This window comes from Sciurus carolinensis, chromosome 17, assembly GCF_902686445.1.
Source record: "Sciurus carolinensis chromosome 17, mSciCar1.2, whole genome shotgun sequence".
In the NCBI taxonomy this organism is placed as follows: domain Eukaryota; kingdom Metazoa; phylum Chordata; class Mammalia; order Rodentia; family Sciuridae; genus Sciurus; species Sciurus carolinensis.
Window position 1 is genome coordinate 20,341,947 of NC_062229.1, and position 15,879 is coordinate 20,357,825.

Sequence of the window (15,879 nt, forward strand, 5' to 3'; positions counted from 1 at the left end):
GTCATCACAGCAGACAAATGGGGTAAACAGCAGGGGATCGATAAGCAGCAAAAACTGCCTCACCAAGAAACAGATATCCTCTGCTTGAAACCGGAGTTATGGAGCGACAAGGAACTCAGCCTCCCTCTAGTCCGCCATCTTGGATCTCCAGGTAAAGTCTTTATTAGAGAAAATAAATAATTTGGATTCCTGAACTAGGACGGATGAGGGGTAAATTTACTCGAATTAACTGAGACAGATTTCCTGATCTTTCTCCTGCCAGATGAGAGGGGTACAGAAGAAAATGTGTCTTATGAGAGCCTAGAGTAGGTAGTCTATTTTTTTTTTTTTTTGGTACTGGGGATTGAACCCAGGGGTGCTTAACCACTGAGCCACCTTCCCAGCCCTTTTTGCTATTTTATTTCGAGAGAAGGTCTTGCTGAGTTACTTAAGGCCTCACTAATCTGCTGAGGCTGGCTTTGAATTTTTTTTTTTTTTTTTTTTTTTTTTTTTTTTTGCGGCTCTGAGGATCGAACCTAGGGCTTTCCGCTTGCAAGGCAAGCACTCTACTGACTGAGCTATCTCCCCAGCTCCGGCTTTGAATTTTTGATCCTCCTGCCTCAGCCTCCTGAGTTGCTGGGATCACAGGTGTGCACCCCTACACCCAGCTGAAGGCAGTCTAATTTTAAAGCTAGGGGAGCTCTACCTTGAGAATCTCTCAGAGTTTCAGGATCTGGGCACAAAAGACTCCTTCAGGGAATCTTGGCTCCTCTTATCGACCTTGCTTTGGGCCTGCATTTCTCCTGCAGTGGGCAGGTGGTTTGCTGAGGAATGAATGTCCTGTCCTCAGAGGCCAGGCAGGGCTGCAGGTGAACTGCTTCTTGGAACAGAAAGCTCGTCGGGGGTCAGCATTTAGCAAGCCCTCTCCACCCGCCATCCTTATGCGACTAGTGACAAAAGGTGGGCTAAAGGCAGAGTGATCCAAGGGTGGGAGCTAAGCCGCCCAGGGGGGTTCATTCCTTAAGCACTAGGTAGAGGGAGAGGCCTCTCAGGGGGCAGACATCCTGGGCAACAGGCGGAGCAGCGGGGCGGGCTTTGGAGACACTAACGGTTATTTCCTTTCCTTTCCAACCAGCGCCATCCACCCAATTATTTATTATCTACACTGTCATTTTGTCCCACAGTCCCGGCCTCGCTTCCCACTCTGAAAGCATCATTTTAACAGCTGTTAGAGGAAAACGGATGGCAATTGCTCTGGCTGCTTCCAGCTGCGAGGGGGCGACATGGGGCAAGTAGCCTGGGCTTCCCTCTCAGGACCGTCTGGGGTCTGTGGAGGGGTCAGTGGCAAATCCTGGTTCAGAAGAGCAGGTTGTGAGGTCCTCTGCGGGGTGGGCGCTTTGACAGGAGAAACCAGAGGACGTGAGCACTGGAATGAGAGTAATGCCAATCCCACGTGGCAGCGCCCGGAACACGCCATTACTATAAAGATGATACTGGGAACATCACAAAGGTGATGGATCCACTAATCTCTCATCGGGTGCAAGAGCAAAGTCCCACAACGAGGCTGGCGAGGATGAGACCTTCGTCCGGGGTTGGAAACCTGCAAGGCTGCTCATCACCCTCAGGAGTGAGGGTCAGATTCAGGACATGAGAGCCTCGTGGGGCACCAGGGGTGGCCCCAGCCGGCTGCCCGTGGTCGTCTCAAGCCTTCCTCTGTCCCTCCCCCTGAATTTCTCCCACAGAAAGGAGACTGAAGCAAGTCAGGACGGGCATTCCCAGCACCTGGTGAAGGGTGTCTGACCCAGCTCCTGAGACGTGAGATGGCGGATGACTTCATGGTCCATGGGCACACCCGCTCATGCACTTGCTCCGGTGGGTGAGCCTCATCCCAGGTGGCGTGGGGGTGACAACCGTCTGAGGAGCCTGGGGCCTCTGGGGAGGGGCCGGGCAGGGTGGGGGTGCCCAGGATGAGGACCTCTGCTCTCCCCAACACCCACACCCCCCGTGGCAGCGCTGGCACTGAAGCCCAGGTAAAAGCTGGACCAGTGCGCTGCTCTTTGGGGGCAGTAAATGAAGAAGAGGGCCGGGAGTCAGGACCTGATCCAGGGGACTTATGGAGCAGGAGTCGTGGGAATTCACTGGAGAGCAGAGCGAGGTTGGCATAAGGAGGGCTTCGAGCGGAGCTAGGAACCAGCTTGGCGTTCACTTCTGGCGCAGCGGGGTGCCGCGGGCTGGCAGGAGGCAGTGGGGCTGGGCGGTGAGTCGCAGAGGCGTCTCCCTGGTGGGGGCGCCCGGCTACGTCCCTCAGTTCCCGGCTTCCTGAGTGGTCAGGCGAGGCAGGGCCGGGCCTGAGCTCTCAGCAGGGTGGAGGCGCCTGCGGCAGGTGGGGGCCGGGGCTGCAGGCTGGGACCTGTGGGCTGGGGGCATTCGTAGGGAACCTCAGGCCATGTGCCATTTTGTTGGAGGAAGTTATCTAAGTCTTGGGAGGATTTGGGGGTCAAAGTTCTTGAATGCTGAACTCAGGACATTGACTTAGGTTACCTGGTTTAGATGGCAGCCAGATTGGCACGGGACCCCCGGAGTCTGGATGAGCGGTGAGACAATATAAGGAGGAGTCCTGGGTGGGTAGCTCCCATGCTGGAGGGGTTTGACCAGGAGGGTGGTTAAGATCAAAGAATCCCCAGTATCTCCTGTCACCGGACAGAGTTCCACCAGAGAATGAGAGGCATCCCCCTACAATCTTAATAGTAGGGACTCCCCAGGGGTCCAGACAAGCCAAAGGCAGAGGTCTCAGGCAGGTACCTTCTGTGGGAGACCAGAAGGAATCTTACCTCTTGGAGGAATGAGAAGGCGGTGTTGCATGCAGAGATAAAATGGCAGAGAGCAGCCTCTGATTCGGAGGTCGCCACAGAGAGAGAAAAATGCAGGTTCCGAACCCCCCAAAAGCCTTGTTCCCAATCAGGGAACCAAATGAAAGCACATGACAGAGAATGCAAAAAGGAAAAGGAAGTGGAGGCAGATCTCATAGACCAAGGAGGCTTGATTCAGCTCGGGAGGGGCAATCTTGGGGAGTGATGGTGGCAGGCCACCAGGAGGGCCTCAGCAGAGCCAGGTCATGGGAGGAGTGTCCATGGTGGGCTCTTGTAGGGCAGGGCAGAGCAGGTAGGGAGCAATCAGGGGATTTCTTGGGCCTATTTTCCATAGCCTTCGGTTTCCTGTTTGTAATTTCAATGATGTGTTCTTTAATTGTCCTTTTCCTACACTTGACCAAGATTGTCTCGATCTTGTTTCTCTGGGTTTCTGAAATGTAATGCTAGACTATTGAGATCTTTCAGATGATCCAAGATGGGGGGCTAGAGGGAGGCTGTGTTCCTTGTCGCTCCATAACTCCGGTTTCAAGCAGAGTATATCTGTTTCTCGGTGAGGCAGTTTTTGCTGCTTATCGATCCCCTGCTGTTTACCCCATTTGTCTGCTGTGATGACCTGCAGTCTGCCAGCATATCGACGCCTTTTTTGAGTGCAGACTGCTCACTGTCAGGTGTCTATCATCCACCATTTGCCTGCCTCTGGCTGGTCCATCACCTGCCTCATACCTATTCATCACACAAGGTTCACCTCCCGATTATCCAACAACAGTCAGCAAACTGATCGCCGACTGCCAGTGGAGCGCCAGCTGCCTGCTGTTGCCTGGAAGTTCACTGTCACAGTCCCTGCAGGTTTGATTACACGTGGCTGCCTCCATTTTGAGACAACAGCCAGCCCCGTAGGACCCCTGGCTGGACTGACTGAGCACCGTCTCCAGGATCCCTCAGCCCGACCAATCACTCCCTGCCTCTGGGACCCTCACGTAGACTGACTGCTCCCTGCCACCGGGACCCCAGACCGACTGATTGCACCCTATAGGGACACACCCTGTAATGGTGACTGCACCCTCATGGTGACCCCCTCCTCACACGTGGCACTGCCTGACTCACTACCAGTTTACTCAGACCTCCTTGCACTGCCTCCCTCCCCTGAAACCTGGGAGGTATGTTCTTACCCAGCAACCAGTTATGTGTAGCTCCCTGGTTGGCCTGCTTATCTCCACCTCCTACTGTCAGGGACTGGTTAGTAGCAGTTCTGCGAACGTGATCAACTCGTGATTGCCATATAGTCCTAGGGAACTCTCCCCTGCGTGAATCCCCCGTGCCTTGTTAATTTTTAAGCTAATTAGCTCCTACCTAGCCCCATCCTACATAAAACCTGTGTAACCTCCTCAATAAACAAGTTCCTGCTTCGCCACATGCGCTGACAGACCTCCTGGCTCTGGTGTGGTTCCTTAGCCGCCGACACTCATCATCCTGCTCGGCCCCATATTCTCCTTTGTGCGGGCCCTAAGGAGATACATCAGACCTTGTTACTCAACAGGGAGCAACAGCACCCAGCCTCCAGGATCCCACAACCACACCACACACACCCAACCTCCAGGACCCCTGCCTGACCAACCACACCCCACCTCCAGGACCTCCAGCTGACTACATCCACACCCCAAGCTGCAGCTTCCCATTTGCCAGCACATTTTGAAGCCAGAGTGGCCATCTTGGATAATCCTGGAAGCTGGAGCTCCCATCTTTAGGTGGGGCAAATCCCATCCTGAGATGCCTGCTGGAGACTGGAAGCTCATTGTCAGGTACCTCTCATGCATCAGGCTACTGAACACTGGGAGGTTTGAATACTATATGACTGTTATACTGTAGATTTTCTTTTTTCTCCTTATTGAACAATTTTATGTTTTTATTTCTTTACTTTTCTTGGTCTTTTCCTTTTGTTTACCTGTTCCCTCAGAGTCTCTTTCTTCCTTTTTGCATGCTAATGTCCAATTTCTTTTGATTACACTCTCACCCTTTCTATTATCTAGAACTTCTGTATATTCTTTTCTTATCCCATTAACACCCACATTCTACATCCCTCTGCATCCTCTTGGTCCTCCATTAGAAACTGCAGACCTTATTGCAAACCTGTTTGTTATACTGAAGAGAATATTTGAACTCATTCTGTTTATTATGATAATATTGTTAATGTCCTCATAAGGGCTATTTGGTCTAGGATTGCATAGTGTCTGAATTGGGCACTGCTAATATTGATCTCCCCTTAAAGGAAAGGTTTTGGAAATGTATAGGGCCACTATTAGCCTATAGGGGGGAATCTGCAGTACCCCAGATCTGCACTGCTAGAGGGGAAGATACATGAACAACATGAAAAAACAAGGGAAGAAAATGATCCAAACAAATCTAGATTCTATATTAATAGAATCCAATGACAGTATGGTAGAAGAAATGTCAGAAAAGGACTTCACATTATACATAATTAAGATGATTCATGAAGCAAAGGATGAGATAAAAGAGCAAATGCAGGCAATGAATGATAATACCAATAAGCAGTTGAAAGAGCAACTGCAGGAAGCAAAAGATCATTTCAACAAAAAGATAGAGATTCTCAAAAAAAAAAAAAAAAAAAAAGGAAATCCTTGAAATGAAGGAAACAATAAACCAAATAAAAAGCTCAATGGAAAGCATCACCAAAAGACTAGACCACTTGGAAGACAAAACCTCAGACAATGAAGACAAAATATTTAATCTTGAAAATAAAGTGGCCCAAACAGAGAAGATGGTAAGAAATCATGAACAGAATCTCCAAGAACTATGGGACATCATGAAAAGACCAAGTTTAAGAATTATTGAGATTGAGGAAGGCACAGAGATACAAACCAAAGGAATGAACAACCTATTCAATGAAATAATTTCAGAAAATGTCCCAAACATGAAGAATGAAATAGAAAATCAAATACAAGAGGCTTACAGAACACCAAATGCACAAAATCACAACAGATCTACACCAAGGCACATTATAATGAATATGCCTAACATTCAAAATAAATAGGATTTTGAAGGCTGCGAGAGAAAAGTATCAGGTTACATATAGGGGGAAACAAATACAGATAGCAGCAGACTTTTCAACCCAGATTCTAAAAGCTAGAAAGGCCTAGAACAACATATTTCAAGCTCTGAAAGAACAGGTTGCCAACCAAGAATCCTATACCCAGCAAAACTAACCTTCAGATCTGAAGATGAAATAAAATCCTTCCATGATAGACTATTGAGATCTTTCTTGTTTTCTAGTATATGCCCTTCCTGCTTTAAATCTTTCCCTAAAGCTGTTTTTTTTTTCTGTATCCCAGAAGTGATATTAAGATGTAAATTAATTTTCAATTATTTTGAAATAGACTTCTTTTGAGACTTCCCTTTGACATATGTCATTTAAAAGTTTGTGGTTTAGGCCTGGGGATGTAGCTTAGTGGTAGAGGACTTACCTACCCAGTACCAGAGCCTAGTGTCATTCCCCAGCATCACACACATAAAAAAAAATTCATTTGTAATTCTTGAGGTTTTTCCAACTATGTTTCTTCTGTTGCTTTAAAATTTTTTTTTTTTTTTTTTTTTGGTACCTGAAATTGAACTCTGCCCAGGTACATCTCCAGCCCCTTTCTATATTCTATTTAGAGACAGGTCTCACTAAGTTGCTGGGGCTGGCTTTGAACTCATGATCTTCCTGCCTCAGCCACGCAAGCTGCCAGGATAACAGGTGTGCACCACCTACCCAGCTAGCTTATATATTTTTGATCAGTGCCAAAGTGGCATGTCTCTCTTTTTATCTTTATATTAAATCTATCTGCATATTTTATCTTATTTTTAAAATATTCATATTTTTATTGACCAATAAAAATTGAATGTTTGTCATATAGAACATAATGTTTCAAAATATGTTTACATTACGGTATGGCTAAATTGAGGTAATTATATATATTAGGTCAGACCTATCATGTGTTTTTTGGTGAGATCACTTAAAATCGAATCCATTTGATTTTCCAGAGCACAGTACAATCTTATTAACTACATTTACCATGTTGTGTGATAGATCTCTTGCTTTATTTCTCCAACCCAACTGAAATTTTGAATCTTTTGTATGTTATCTAACTCCACTCCCTGTGTATGTGTTTCCTTGTAAACACAAAGTTGGGTCTTGTTTTTTGATCAACTCCGTTATGCTCTCTTTTATTTAATGCGTGCAGATAATTCACATTCAAAGTTTTTATTGCTATATTTGGGTTAATGAGTACCATATTTGTAACTTTTTGTTTGTTTTAATTGTTCTGGGGTTTCATATGAGCTTCCAGTCTTTTCTGGCTTGTCATTTTAGTTGCGTATTTGACGTAATTCCATCTTCTGTCCTCCATAAGGATATCAAGGATGCTTCTTAATATTTTAGTGCGTTTCCCAGTGTTAGCAAAATCCATTTACAACTAATCTAAATCCAGGTTCGGGCGTCCCTGTGCTGTTTAGGGGCAGTGCAGCTTCTCTGGAATCTAATCGGCCCCCCTCACATCTGCACAGTTGCTGTCATTCATCTCACCTATCAGTAGCTCTACCTGTGCAGGACGGTGTTGATGTTAACAATTTATACCTTCACAAATAACAAGAAAGCAAAGTTTTGTTACACTTCCAGTTCATTCTTTTCTAATTTTTTTTAATGAGATCAGAGTTCTAACATCTTTTTTATTTCCTCTAGAGAACTTCACTCAACAACTCTTGCAATGCAGAGATCCTGGTGACACATTCTCTAATTTGTTCTCTTGCTCTTCTTCAGGCTGCATTAATTCCCTCTTTGTATCTTCATCTAAGTTGATTCTTTGTTGTGCTTGTTTAAATCCACTACTGCACGGCTCTGGTGATGGTTTCATTTAAGTTGTTGTTCTTTGTACCTGCATAATTTCTACATAGTCCTTTTGATAATTTCTGATTTTTTTTTTTTTTTTTTTTTTTGGTATTTGTCGAGAACAGGGTGATATCTATGCAGCTGTCTTAATCACCAGGATGCAGGCAGTTGTGACTGCACCCTCAAGAGTCCTGTTAGTCCTCAAGATACAGGACAAACAGGACTGCTGGGCCCCTGTGCTTATCAAGGTTGTTAAGAGATATTTGTCCGAGGAATGTGCAGCTGCCTGGAATCCTTATCTATCAAGGACAGGGGGGCCTAGCCCCAACTCATCTCCTGCTTAGTTCACCCCTTCCCTCCTCCCTTCTTCCTATAGGACCGTTCAGTTCTGGCGGGACCCAGTGAGAATCAAATAGATTGGCAGGACCCAACCAGAGGAGGACTAATGTTTAGCTGTTCAAATGTTAACCAATAACGTACGGGTCTTTGTGTGTGAATGCTTGGGAATCTCTTAAATAGAGGGTTTTCTCGCCCCTCGGGCCGCTCCCCACTCAGCCATTGCAATGGTCTGAGAGGCTGATTGTGGTCCAGGCTCGAGCTTGCAATAAAACCTCACTGTCTGTCTTGCATTACTGTGTGTGCACTTTGACTCTCTGGGGATCAGTCGATATCGGGGACCAGTCGATATTGGACCCTAACAGTATTGTGTTATTCACATCTGCTTTTCCTGGTGTCCTTTAGTTCTTTCACCTTGTTTGTCTCCACTCTTTTGAGCGTAGTTGAGACAGGTGCTTGAGAATCTTTGTCCCGGAAGTTCAGTGTCTGAGATGTCTCTGCAATGGTTTCTTTCAGTATATATTTTTTCATTCACGAGACATATTTCCCTCTTTGTATTCTTTGTGATTTGTTGTTGTTGTTATTGTTGACAGTTGAATAGTCTAATGGAGTAACTTTAAATCAAATTCTCCTCTTTCCAGTATTGAGGAAAGAAGATTAGAGGGGGTAGAAATTGGGGTTTCACTTGTCCCCCCTCTTCCCTGCCCCCTGCCAATATCTGACTCTAGAAGTCTCCCGGCTGGTTAGGCGTTGGTTTTGGTTTTTGTTTTTTCCATGATAGAATTTGTGAAAACCAAAATTTTCAGAATTGCCTCTTTTCTGTCAGGAGTGATTTTTCTCTGGTTGTCACTGCAACTCCAAGATTTGGCAGCTAAACTGGACCCCTTGGCGGTTTGATTCTCAGGTTTGTCTTTTCTCAACCTTTATCAGTCCATCGGGATCACTTGAGGCTCTCCAGCCCTTGTTCTGCTCGTGGATTTCAGCACTAGCAAGCTGTGCTTCTCCTTTGTTCTTCCAGTTTGGAGACAGTGGGTTGCCTTTAAAATCCACGAATGTCCTATTTTAGTTCCTTCCATGCTGCACTGGCAAGTGGAATATGTAACTTCATTTTCTGATGTGTGGTGACAATATTTAACCCTCAACATTTCTCCTTCCCTTTGTGTCCCTGCAAGAGAAGGTGATCAGGAGCCCAGGGCCTTGCCCCTCTGGAGCTCGCAGGAGACAAACCACCCAAACTTCTGCCCATGGGAATAAATTCTCAGTACAGCTTACCTGTCACCTGTCAGAACCCAGGTACAAACTTCTAGTTGTTGTCTCGGTGTAAACATCAGAAAATTTTTATAACTACCAGATTATGTCATTTTGTTGACTAGTCAAAGATGTGGGAATTGTAAAATTTTACAGATTTGTGCGAGTGGCTATATTTTGATGACATTGAGCTCTGAGAACACTTGGCACCCTTCCCTAGCACATTGTCCAGTACAAACTGCTGTTGTCTGTATTACCACCCTGAATTACCCATCATGAAAATTAATAGGACTTGTTAAGTTTGGGCTACAAGAAAGCAGGTACGAGCTTCTAGTTGTTGTCTCAGCGTGGTCACAGAGGATGTGCTCCGTTCCCTGAGTAACTAGTTGTGATGAGAGTGTTAACTAGTATCTGTCTGACCCGCTCGTTAGAGTCATCCGGAGTGGACATGGGGCGCTAGTCAGGCGGACTTTCTCTGAAAATCGCAAACACTGGGGGACACAGGAGTCAAAGTAGATAAACTGGGAACATTGAGCCCCTCTTTAGTTAGGCAGTGAGATCCATCCCAGTAGCAGTTCCCAATTACCAACAAAGGTCAGACTTTGCGCTCAAACTCCTTTTTCTTTTTTGGTGGTGGATTTTAGAGCCTAGCACATGCTTGCTGGGCAGGGGTACCAGCACCGAGCTGTGTCCCTATCCCTTTTTATTTATTTTGAGACCAACTCGTGCTAAGTTGCCCAGGCTGGCCTCCAACTTGGAGTCCACCTGCCTCAGTCTCCCAAGAAGTTGGCACTATGGGCACCCACCACCACACCCAGCTGGTCAAGTGTTCCTAAGAATATTCAGCCTCAGGACACCTGGAATTAACTCTTTTTTTACAAAAAAGTATTTTTAGTTGTAGATGGGCAGAATACCTTTATTTTATTTATTTCTTCGTTTTTATGCAGTGCTGAAGATCACACCCGGTGCCACACAGGCTAGGCCAGCGCTCTGCCACGGAGCCACAACCCCAGGCCCTGGTGTTAACTCTCCCGTGCACATTGCTTAACAGGACTTTGTTATCAGAGGGGGTACCGATTCAGGGTACAAAGAGGAATTGGGGCAACCCAGCAGCACAATAGGTGTCCATGTTCTGTTGTTTTACCACGTATTTCTAATCCGACGTCAGAATTGGTGTGTGAGGGGATGTGAACAGGGTTGGAGAGTCAGAGGGGGACAACCAGACGAGAGTGAGCTTTTGGGAGCACAGCCTGGTGTACACGTTTAATAAAGTGGACACAGATCTGCAATACGGAGTCCCATCCTTCCTTCTGGAAATTCACGTGGGATGCTCTAGGAGGCAGCGACCTTTGATGACGTAGCCGTGAACTCCACCTTGGAGGAGTGGGCTTTGCTGGATCCCTCTCAGAAGAAACTCTACAAAGCTGTGATGTTGGAAACCTTCGGACACCTGGCCTCTGCAGGTAAGGAAAGCAGGATTCCCTTACCTAGTTAGAGAAGAAGTGCTTCGTCCTCGGAATAATGTCCCGTGAATTGGAAAACGGAAAGGGAATATTTTGGTGAATATTTCAGGCATGGTCATGTTATGCAATGAATCTAGCTAGAATCCAACAATTTTTAAATAATGTTATAATAACTCATCATGATTTTTCTGTTTACATTTTAGGAAAAATACAGAAAGACCAAAACACTGAAGATGAATACGAAAATCTGAGGAGAAATCTAAGGTGATTTGTACTCACAGGAGAAAGCAGTGTCCCTCAAGAATCTCAGTGTGGCAGCAGTTTTTTTCTTTTTGGTACCAGTAGTTGAACACAGGGACACTTAACCCTGAGCCACATTCTTGGCCCTTTTGTATGTTTTGTTTAGAGACAGGGTCTCTCTGAGTTTGAACTCCCAATCCTCCTACCTCGGCCTCCCGAGCTGCTGGCATTACAGGTGTGCACCACCATGTCCCATTTCAGGGACAGCAAATTTTAAAAACATACAAGTGATACAAATAAGCCCAGTATCACATTGATTTGATCTCAGAATTTTTTCTCTAAAAACTCATACAGATTAAGCATGTGTGTCTGGAAATTCCAAAGCCCAAAAATGTCTCAATATTGGAAACCGCTGGAACGCCATCATAATGCAACCAGTGGTGCTTTTTGATGGTTCAGTGGGCACAAGCTTGTTCCATGCCCCAAGTTATTAAAAGTGTGTGAAATTATCTGTGGGCCTTGGGTATAAGGTGAATGTGAAACAAAAATGACTTTTGTGTTTAAAATAAAACCTCCCTCGAAGCAATCCCATTATGTATATATAATGTTACCAAATCCAAAATGCTTTTTTTAACATATCTTTTTAGTTGTCAGTGGACCTTTATTTTTTACTTATTTATATGTGGTGCTTAGGATGGAACCTAGTGCCTCACGTGTGCTAGGCAAGTGCTCTACCACTGAGCCACAACCCCAGACCCCCAAATGCTTTTGATCCCAAGCATTTCACAGAAGGAATATTCAAGTTCTTCTTTTTTTTTTTTTAAATGATAATAGAGATTGAATCCAGAGACATTCTACTACTGAGCTATGTTCCCATCCTTTTTTATTTTTTATTTTGAGGCAGGATCTTGCTAAGTTGCTGAGACTGACCTTGAACTTGCAATTCAAGTTCAAGGCCTCAGTCTCCTGAGTCACTAGAATTTCAGGCATGTGCCACCGTACCTGGCTAAAGTGCATTTAAATGTGGCGCAGACGTTCAGCATTCACCTGGTACTTAACTTGGTACCAGGGTTTGATAACCGCTGTCCTCAGGCCTCCCTCTGCTCCTGTTCATAGGGTCTCACAGTGTATAAAACCAACGAGTCCCATGGTAAGTAATAAACAATAGTTTGGTGTGTGCTTCTTGTTTTTTCTAGAAGTCAAGTTTTAGAGAGACTCTGGGAACATAAAAAAGATAGCGGAGTTTGGCAAAATTTTCAGCCAGATTCCAGACCATGTTGTGAACAATAAAACTGTTCCTGGGGCAAAACCGTGTGAAGGCCACGTGTTTGGAGATGTCCCTGCTGGTGACTCATCCCTGCCTACGCCCCTCAGAGCTCACACTGGACAGAAACCTAGTGAGCATCAGGAATATGGAGAGAAGCCAAATTAATGTAAAGAACAAGGGAAATACTTCAGGGATCTTCATTGTTTTCAGGAGCACAGAAGTACTCACACCGAAGAGAAGCCCTGTGCCTGTAAGCTGTGAGGAGAGGCCTGCAGGAGCTCTAGTCCCCTTCACACCGAGAGACACCCTGCCTACGTAAGCGGTGTGGGAAGGTCCTCAGTAGCGCCAGTTCCCTTCAAAATCACCAGAGGATTCACAGTGGAGAGAAACCCTGTGAATGTCAGCAATGTGAGAACTTCCCTTGTCCCAGTGTCCGTCAAAAACAAAAGAACTCAGACTGGAGAGAAACCCTGTGAGTCAAGCAATGTGGGAAAGCCTTCAATTCCCTGAGTAACGTGTGAAGACATGAATCAACTCACAAGGACAGAAACCCTAGGTGTGTAAGCAATGTGGGAAAGCATCCAAATATTTTAATTTCCTTCAAATACATGGGAGAATTCACACTGGAGAAACCTCACTGTGTAAGCACAGTGGGAAAGCATTCAATTGTGTCAGTAATGTTCAAGCACATTAAAAAAATTCACAGTAGAGAATAACCCTAAATATAGAATGTATAAAGTCTTCGTTACCACAGGACCATTCTTGTTAATGTGAAATGTGTGGTGGAGGGCGGGGGCTGGAGCTCAGTGGTAGAGCACTTGCCTAGCACGTGTGAGGCACAAGGTTCAATCCTCTATAAATCAAATAAAGGTTAAAAAAAAAAAGTTTAAAAAAATAAAATTCATGGTGAAGAGGACTCCTATCAATGTAAAATGGGAGGGAACACCCTTAGTCATTTCAATTCAATTAACATGTAAAATACTACAGTATACAGAGTTCCTTGGTTAGCAGAGATGTACAAAACCACTTGGCCCACTCGTAAGAATGCACACTTATCAAATGTACACAGATCGAAACCCTGTGAATGTGAAAAATGAAAATAGTTGTCAGTTGTAACAAATAGTTTCAAAGTCCTATGGAAACCTCTTACATAGTGGAGTTCTATAAATATAAGTGATATGAAGAGCTTATAAGTAAAAAGATGCAAAATAATTTGTGTAGAATGATCCAGAAAATACAAAACCTGAAGGAAAAGTTCTAAAAGGTATAAATATACTGTGTTTTTCAGTGGTTCATTTTTACAGTAGCTCTCTGGACTATGCTGTTCTAATGTTCACACTTGTAGATAAACTTTGACATGATTATAAGTTTTGTATAAGCAGTAGTGTCTGCCTTGAGTAGGTAATGCCTTTTTCAATCAAATCAGTTCACAAACTTTTCCTCTTTCATTTTAAGCCATGTTGGGTCCCTGGGTGAATTTGAAATGTCTTTCTAATACCCCATACAGCTTAATTTTTATGTCGTTTTAAAACAATTGTGGTCAATGGGCTGTTGGAAAATGAGTTCTTGTTAATTCTTGGGATATTTCTCCTGTGAGGGATTTTTACTTTTTACATGCATACTCTTTGTTTACAGAACAAATGATGTTTGTACATGGATTTTATAATTTTTGCTTTTTAATGTTTATTCTAATAAAATTTCTGTACTTTTTTTTTTTTTTTTTTTTTTTTTTTTTTCCTTCGGTGCTGGGGATTGAACCCAGGGTCTTGTGCTCTCAAATCTGTACATGTTTTTTAGACTTAAATAGACTTTTGTTTTAAACAATGTTCAGAGGAGAAATGGGTAGTACACTCAAAATTAGAGTGAGAGACTTCCAACAGTGCTGTTTTCGAAAGAAAACGCCTTCAGGCGGTGCGTGTGGCGTGTGGACCACAGGCCAACATGAGCAGGGCAGAGGCTCTGCAGCCCTTGAGGAGCAAGAGGCAGGAGAGGTTCCAGAACCCAGTGAGACCCTGAGCTTCAGCAGGGGCTGTTGCAGAGGACAGCCGGGTGTCAGGCAGGAGAGTAAGTCCCCTGTCTCTTCTGTCCTAGTTGCTGCTTTGCTGGCGGCTGCCCCATTTCATTGGCTGAAGCAGGGGCAGCCCGAGGCTGTGGAAGCCTGGGGACAGTGGGGTTCACTGCTCAGCTTCCGGGGTCACAGGGCAGCTGGGGAAGGAAGGAGTGGACCTACTAGGTGAGTAGGTGTCTTTAGCACTGGGTGGTTTCCTGGTTTTCCTTAGAAACTCAGCTCAGGTATCAGATCTTTGAACAAGTATTTCGATGCTCTGTTGAAGGGCCCAGATCATCAGTGCTATCCTCTGACGCTTCCTGACCAGGCTGCTCAGTGACGATTTTATGCTGAGGAGAATGCAGTTGGACTGTACAGCTCCTCCCTTGTTAGACCATGCTAGGTCAACAGAGTCAAAAGGAAGGGCCTTTGCACTTATGAGGCTCATCTGAGCCATCTTTTTTAAAAAATTTCTTAATATATATATTTTTAGATGTTGATGGACCTTTTATTTATATGTGGTGCTGAGAGTGGAACCCAGTGCCTCACACATGCTGGGCAAGTGCTCTGCCACTGAGCCCCAGCCCCAGCCTATCAACTGTACAATGTTGACTATTCTGCTGTAACAACTGAAGTGAACAGGTAGTACCCAATTACAGGGGCTCGACTTCCTTTTTTTGGGGGGGGGCGGGGTAACTGGGGCTTGAACCCAGGGGTGCTTAACTACTGAGCTACCTCCTGAAAAGTGAAAAGGCCCCCAGACAAACCACTCTGGACCAGAACTCACACAGAGATTTTATTCAGCAGACGAAGAGAGAAAAAGCACGCAAGAGAGAACATGGCGGGGGACCTTCCCTTAAATAGCTGAATTTCCCAGGCTAAGTACGAGCTGGCCAATCACTGAACAGTTAGAATTCGCGGGCTACGGGTTAGCCAATGGCTGCCGAGCACAGGCTGACAGGTGGACCAATGACCGGCTAGGATGGCAGACTGACAGCTGGGGGTGCTGTCTTGCCTCCTTGCCTTTCCCCTCAGGCGTGTCCTGCACCCGACCACCCAGGAAGGAGCCCCACGAGGTCGTAGGGTTTGCTGGTCTTAGGCAGCCCGAGGTGAGAGCCAGACTGCAGGGCAAGCCCAGCGCCCGTCTGCTGCCTGCGGGCAAGCCAACACCTGGCCGGTTCACGTGGCAGAGCGCTACGTCAGCAGCTTCAGACCTGCGGTGCCAGATCTGCCCGCCAGGCAGCCCACTGAGCACTCACCTCCCCAGCACTCTTTTGTCTTTTATTTAGAGACAAGGTCTCACTGAGTTGCTTAAGACCTCACTAAATTGCTGAGGCTGGCTTTGAACTCATGATCTTCCTGCCTCAGTCTCCTGAGCCACTGGGATTACAGGCGTGCACCACCATGCTTGGCTCCATTTATATTTGATAGTTGAGAAAAATGAAACCCAGAAAATTCCAACAAGTTGTTCAATAGCTGAGGAAGGTGTCATCTACCTGCAGACAGGGAGCATCGCCACATGGACATGTGAGTACTTATGCACATGG

The 15,879-nt window shown here is 45.6% G+C and overlaps 1 protein-coding gene across 1 annotated transcript; it reads left to right on the forward strand.

Moving 5' to 3' along the window:
- The first annotated feature begins 1,262 nt into the window (after window positions 1-1,262).
- Window positions 1,263-13,854, forward strand: LOC124968219 (zinc finger protein 670-like). Its single transcript, XM_047530504.1, has 4 exons — window positions 1,263-1,271; window positions 10,652-10,778; window positions 10,982-11,042; window positions 12,215-13,854. The coding sequence occupies exons 1-4, from the start codon at window positions 1,263-1,265 to the stop codon at window positions 12,306-12,308; spliced, it is 291 nt and encodes a 96-aa protein (XP_047386460.1). The 3' UTR covers window positions 12,309-13,854.
- Window positions 13,855-15,879: the final 2,025 nt, after the last annotated feature.

Bases quoted from the DNA above. Each gene is read 5' to 3' on its own strand.
- LOC124968219 (XM_047530504.1), top strand. The intron at 10,779-10,981 runs GTAAGGAAAGCA...TTTACATTTTAG, and splicing joins CGGACACCTGGCCTCTGCAG to GAAAAATACAGAAAGACCAA. The intron at 11,043-12,214 runs GTGATTTGTACT...TGTTTTTTCTAG, and splicing joins AATCTGAGGAGAAATCTAAG to AAGTCAAGTTTTAGAGAGAC.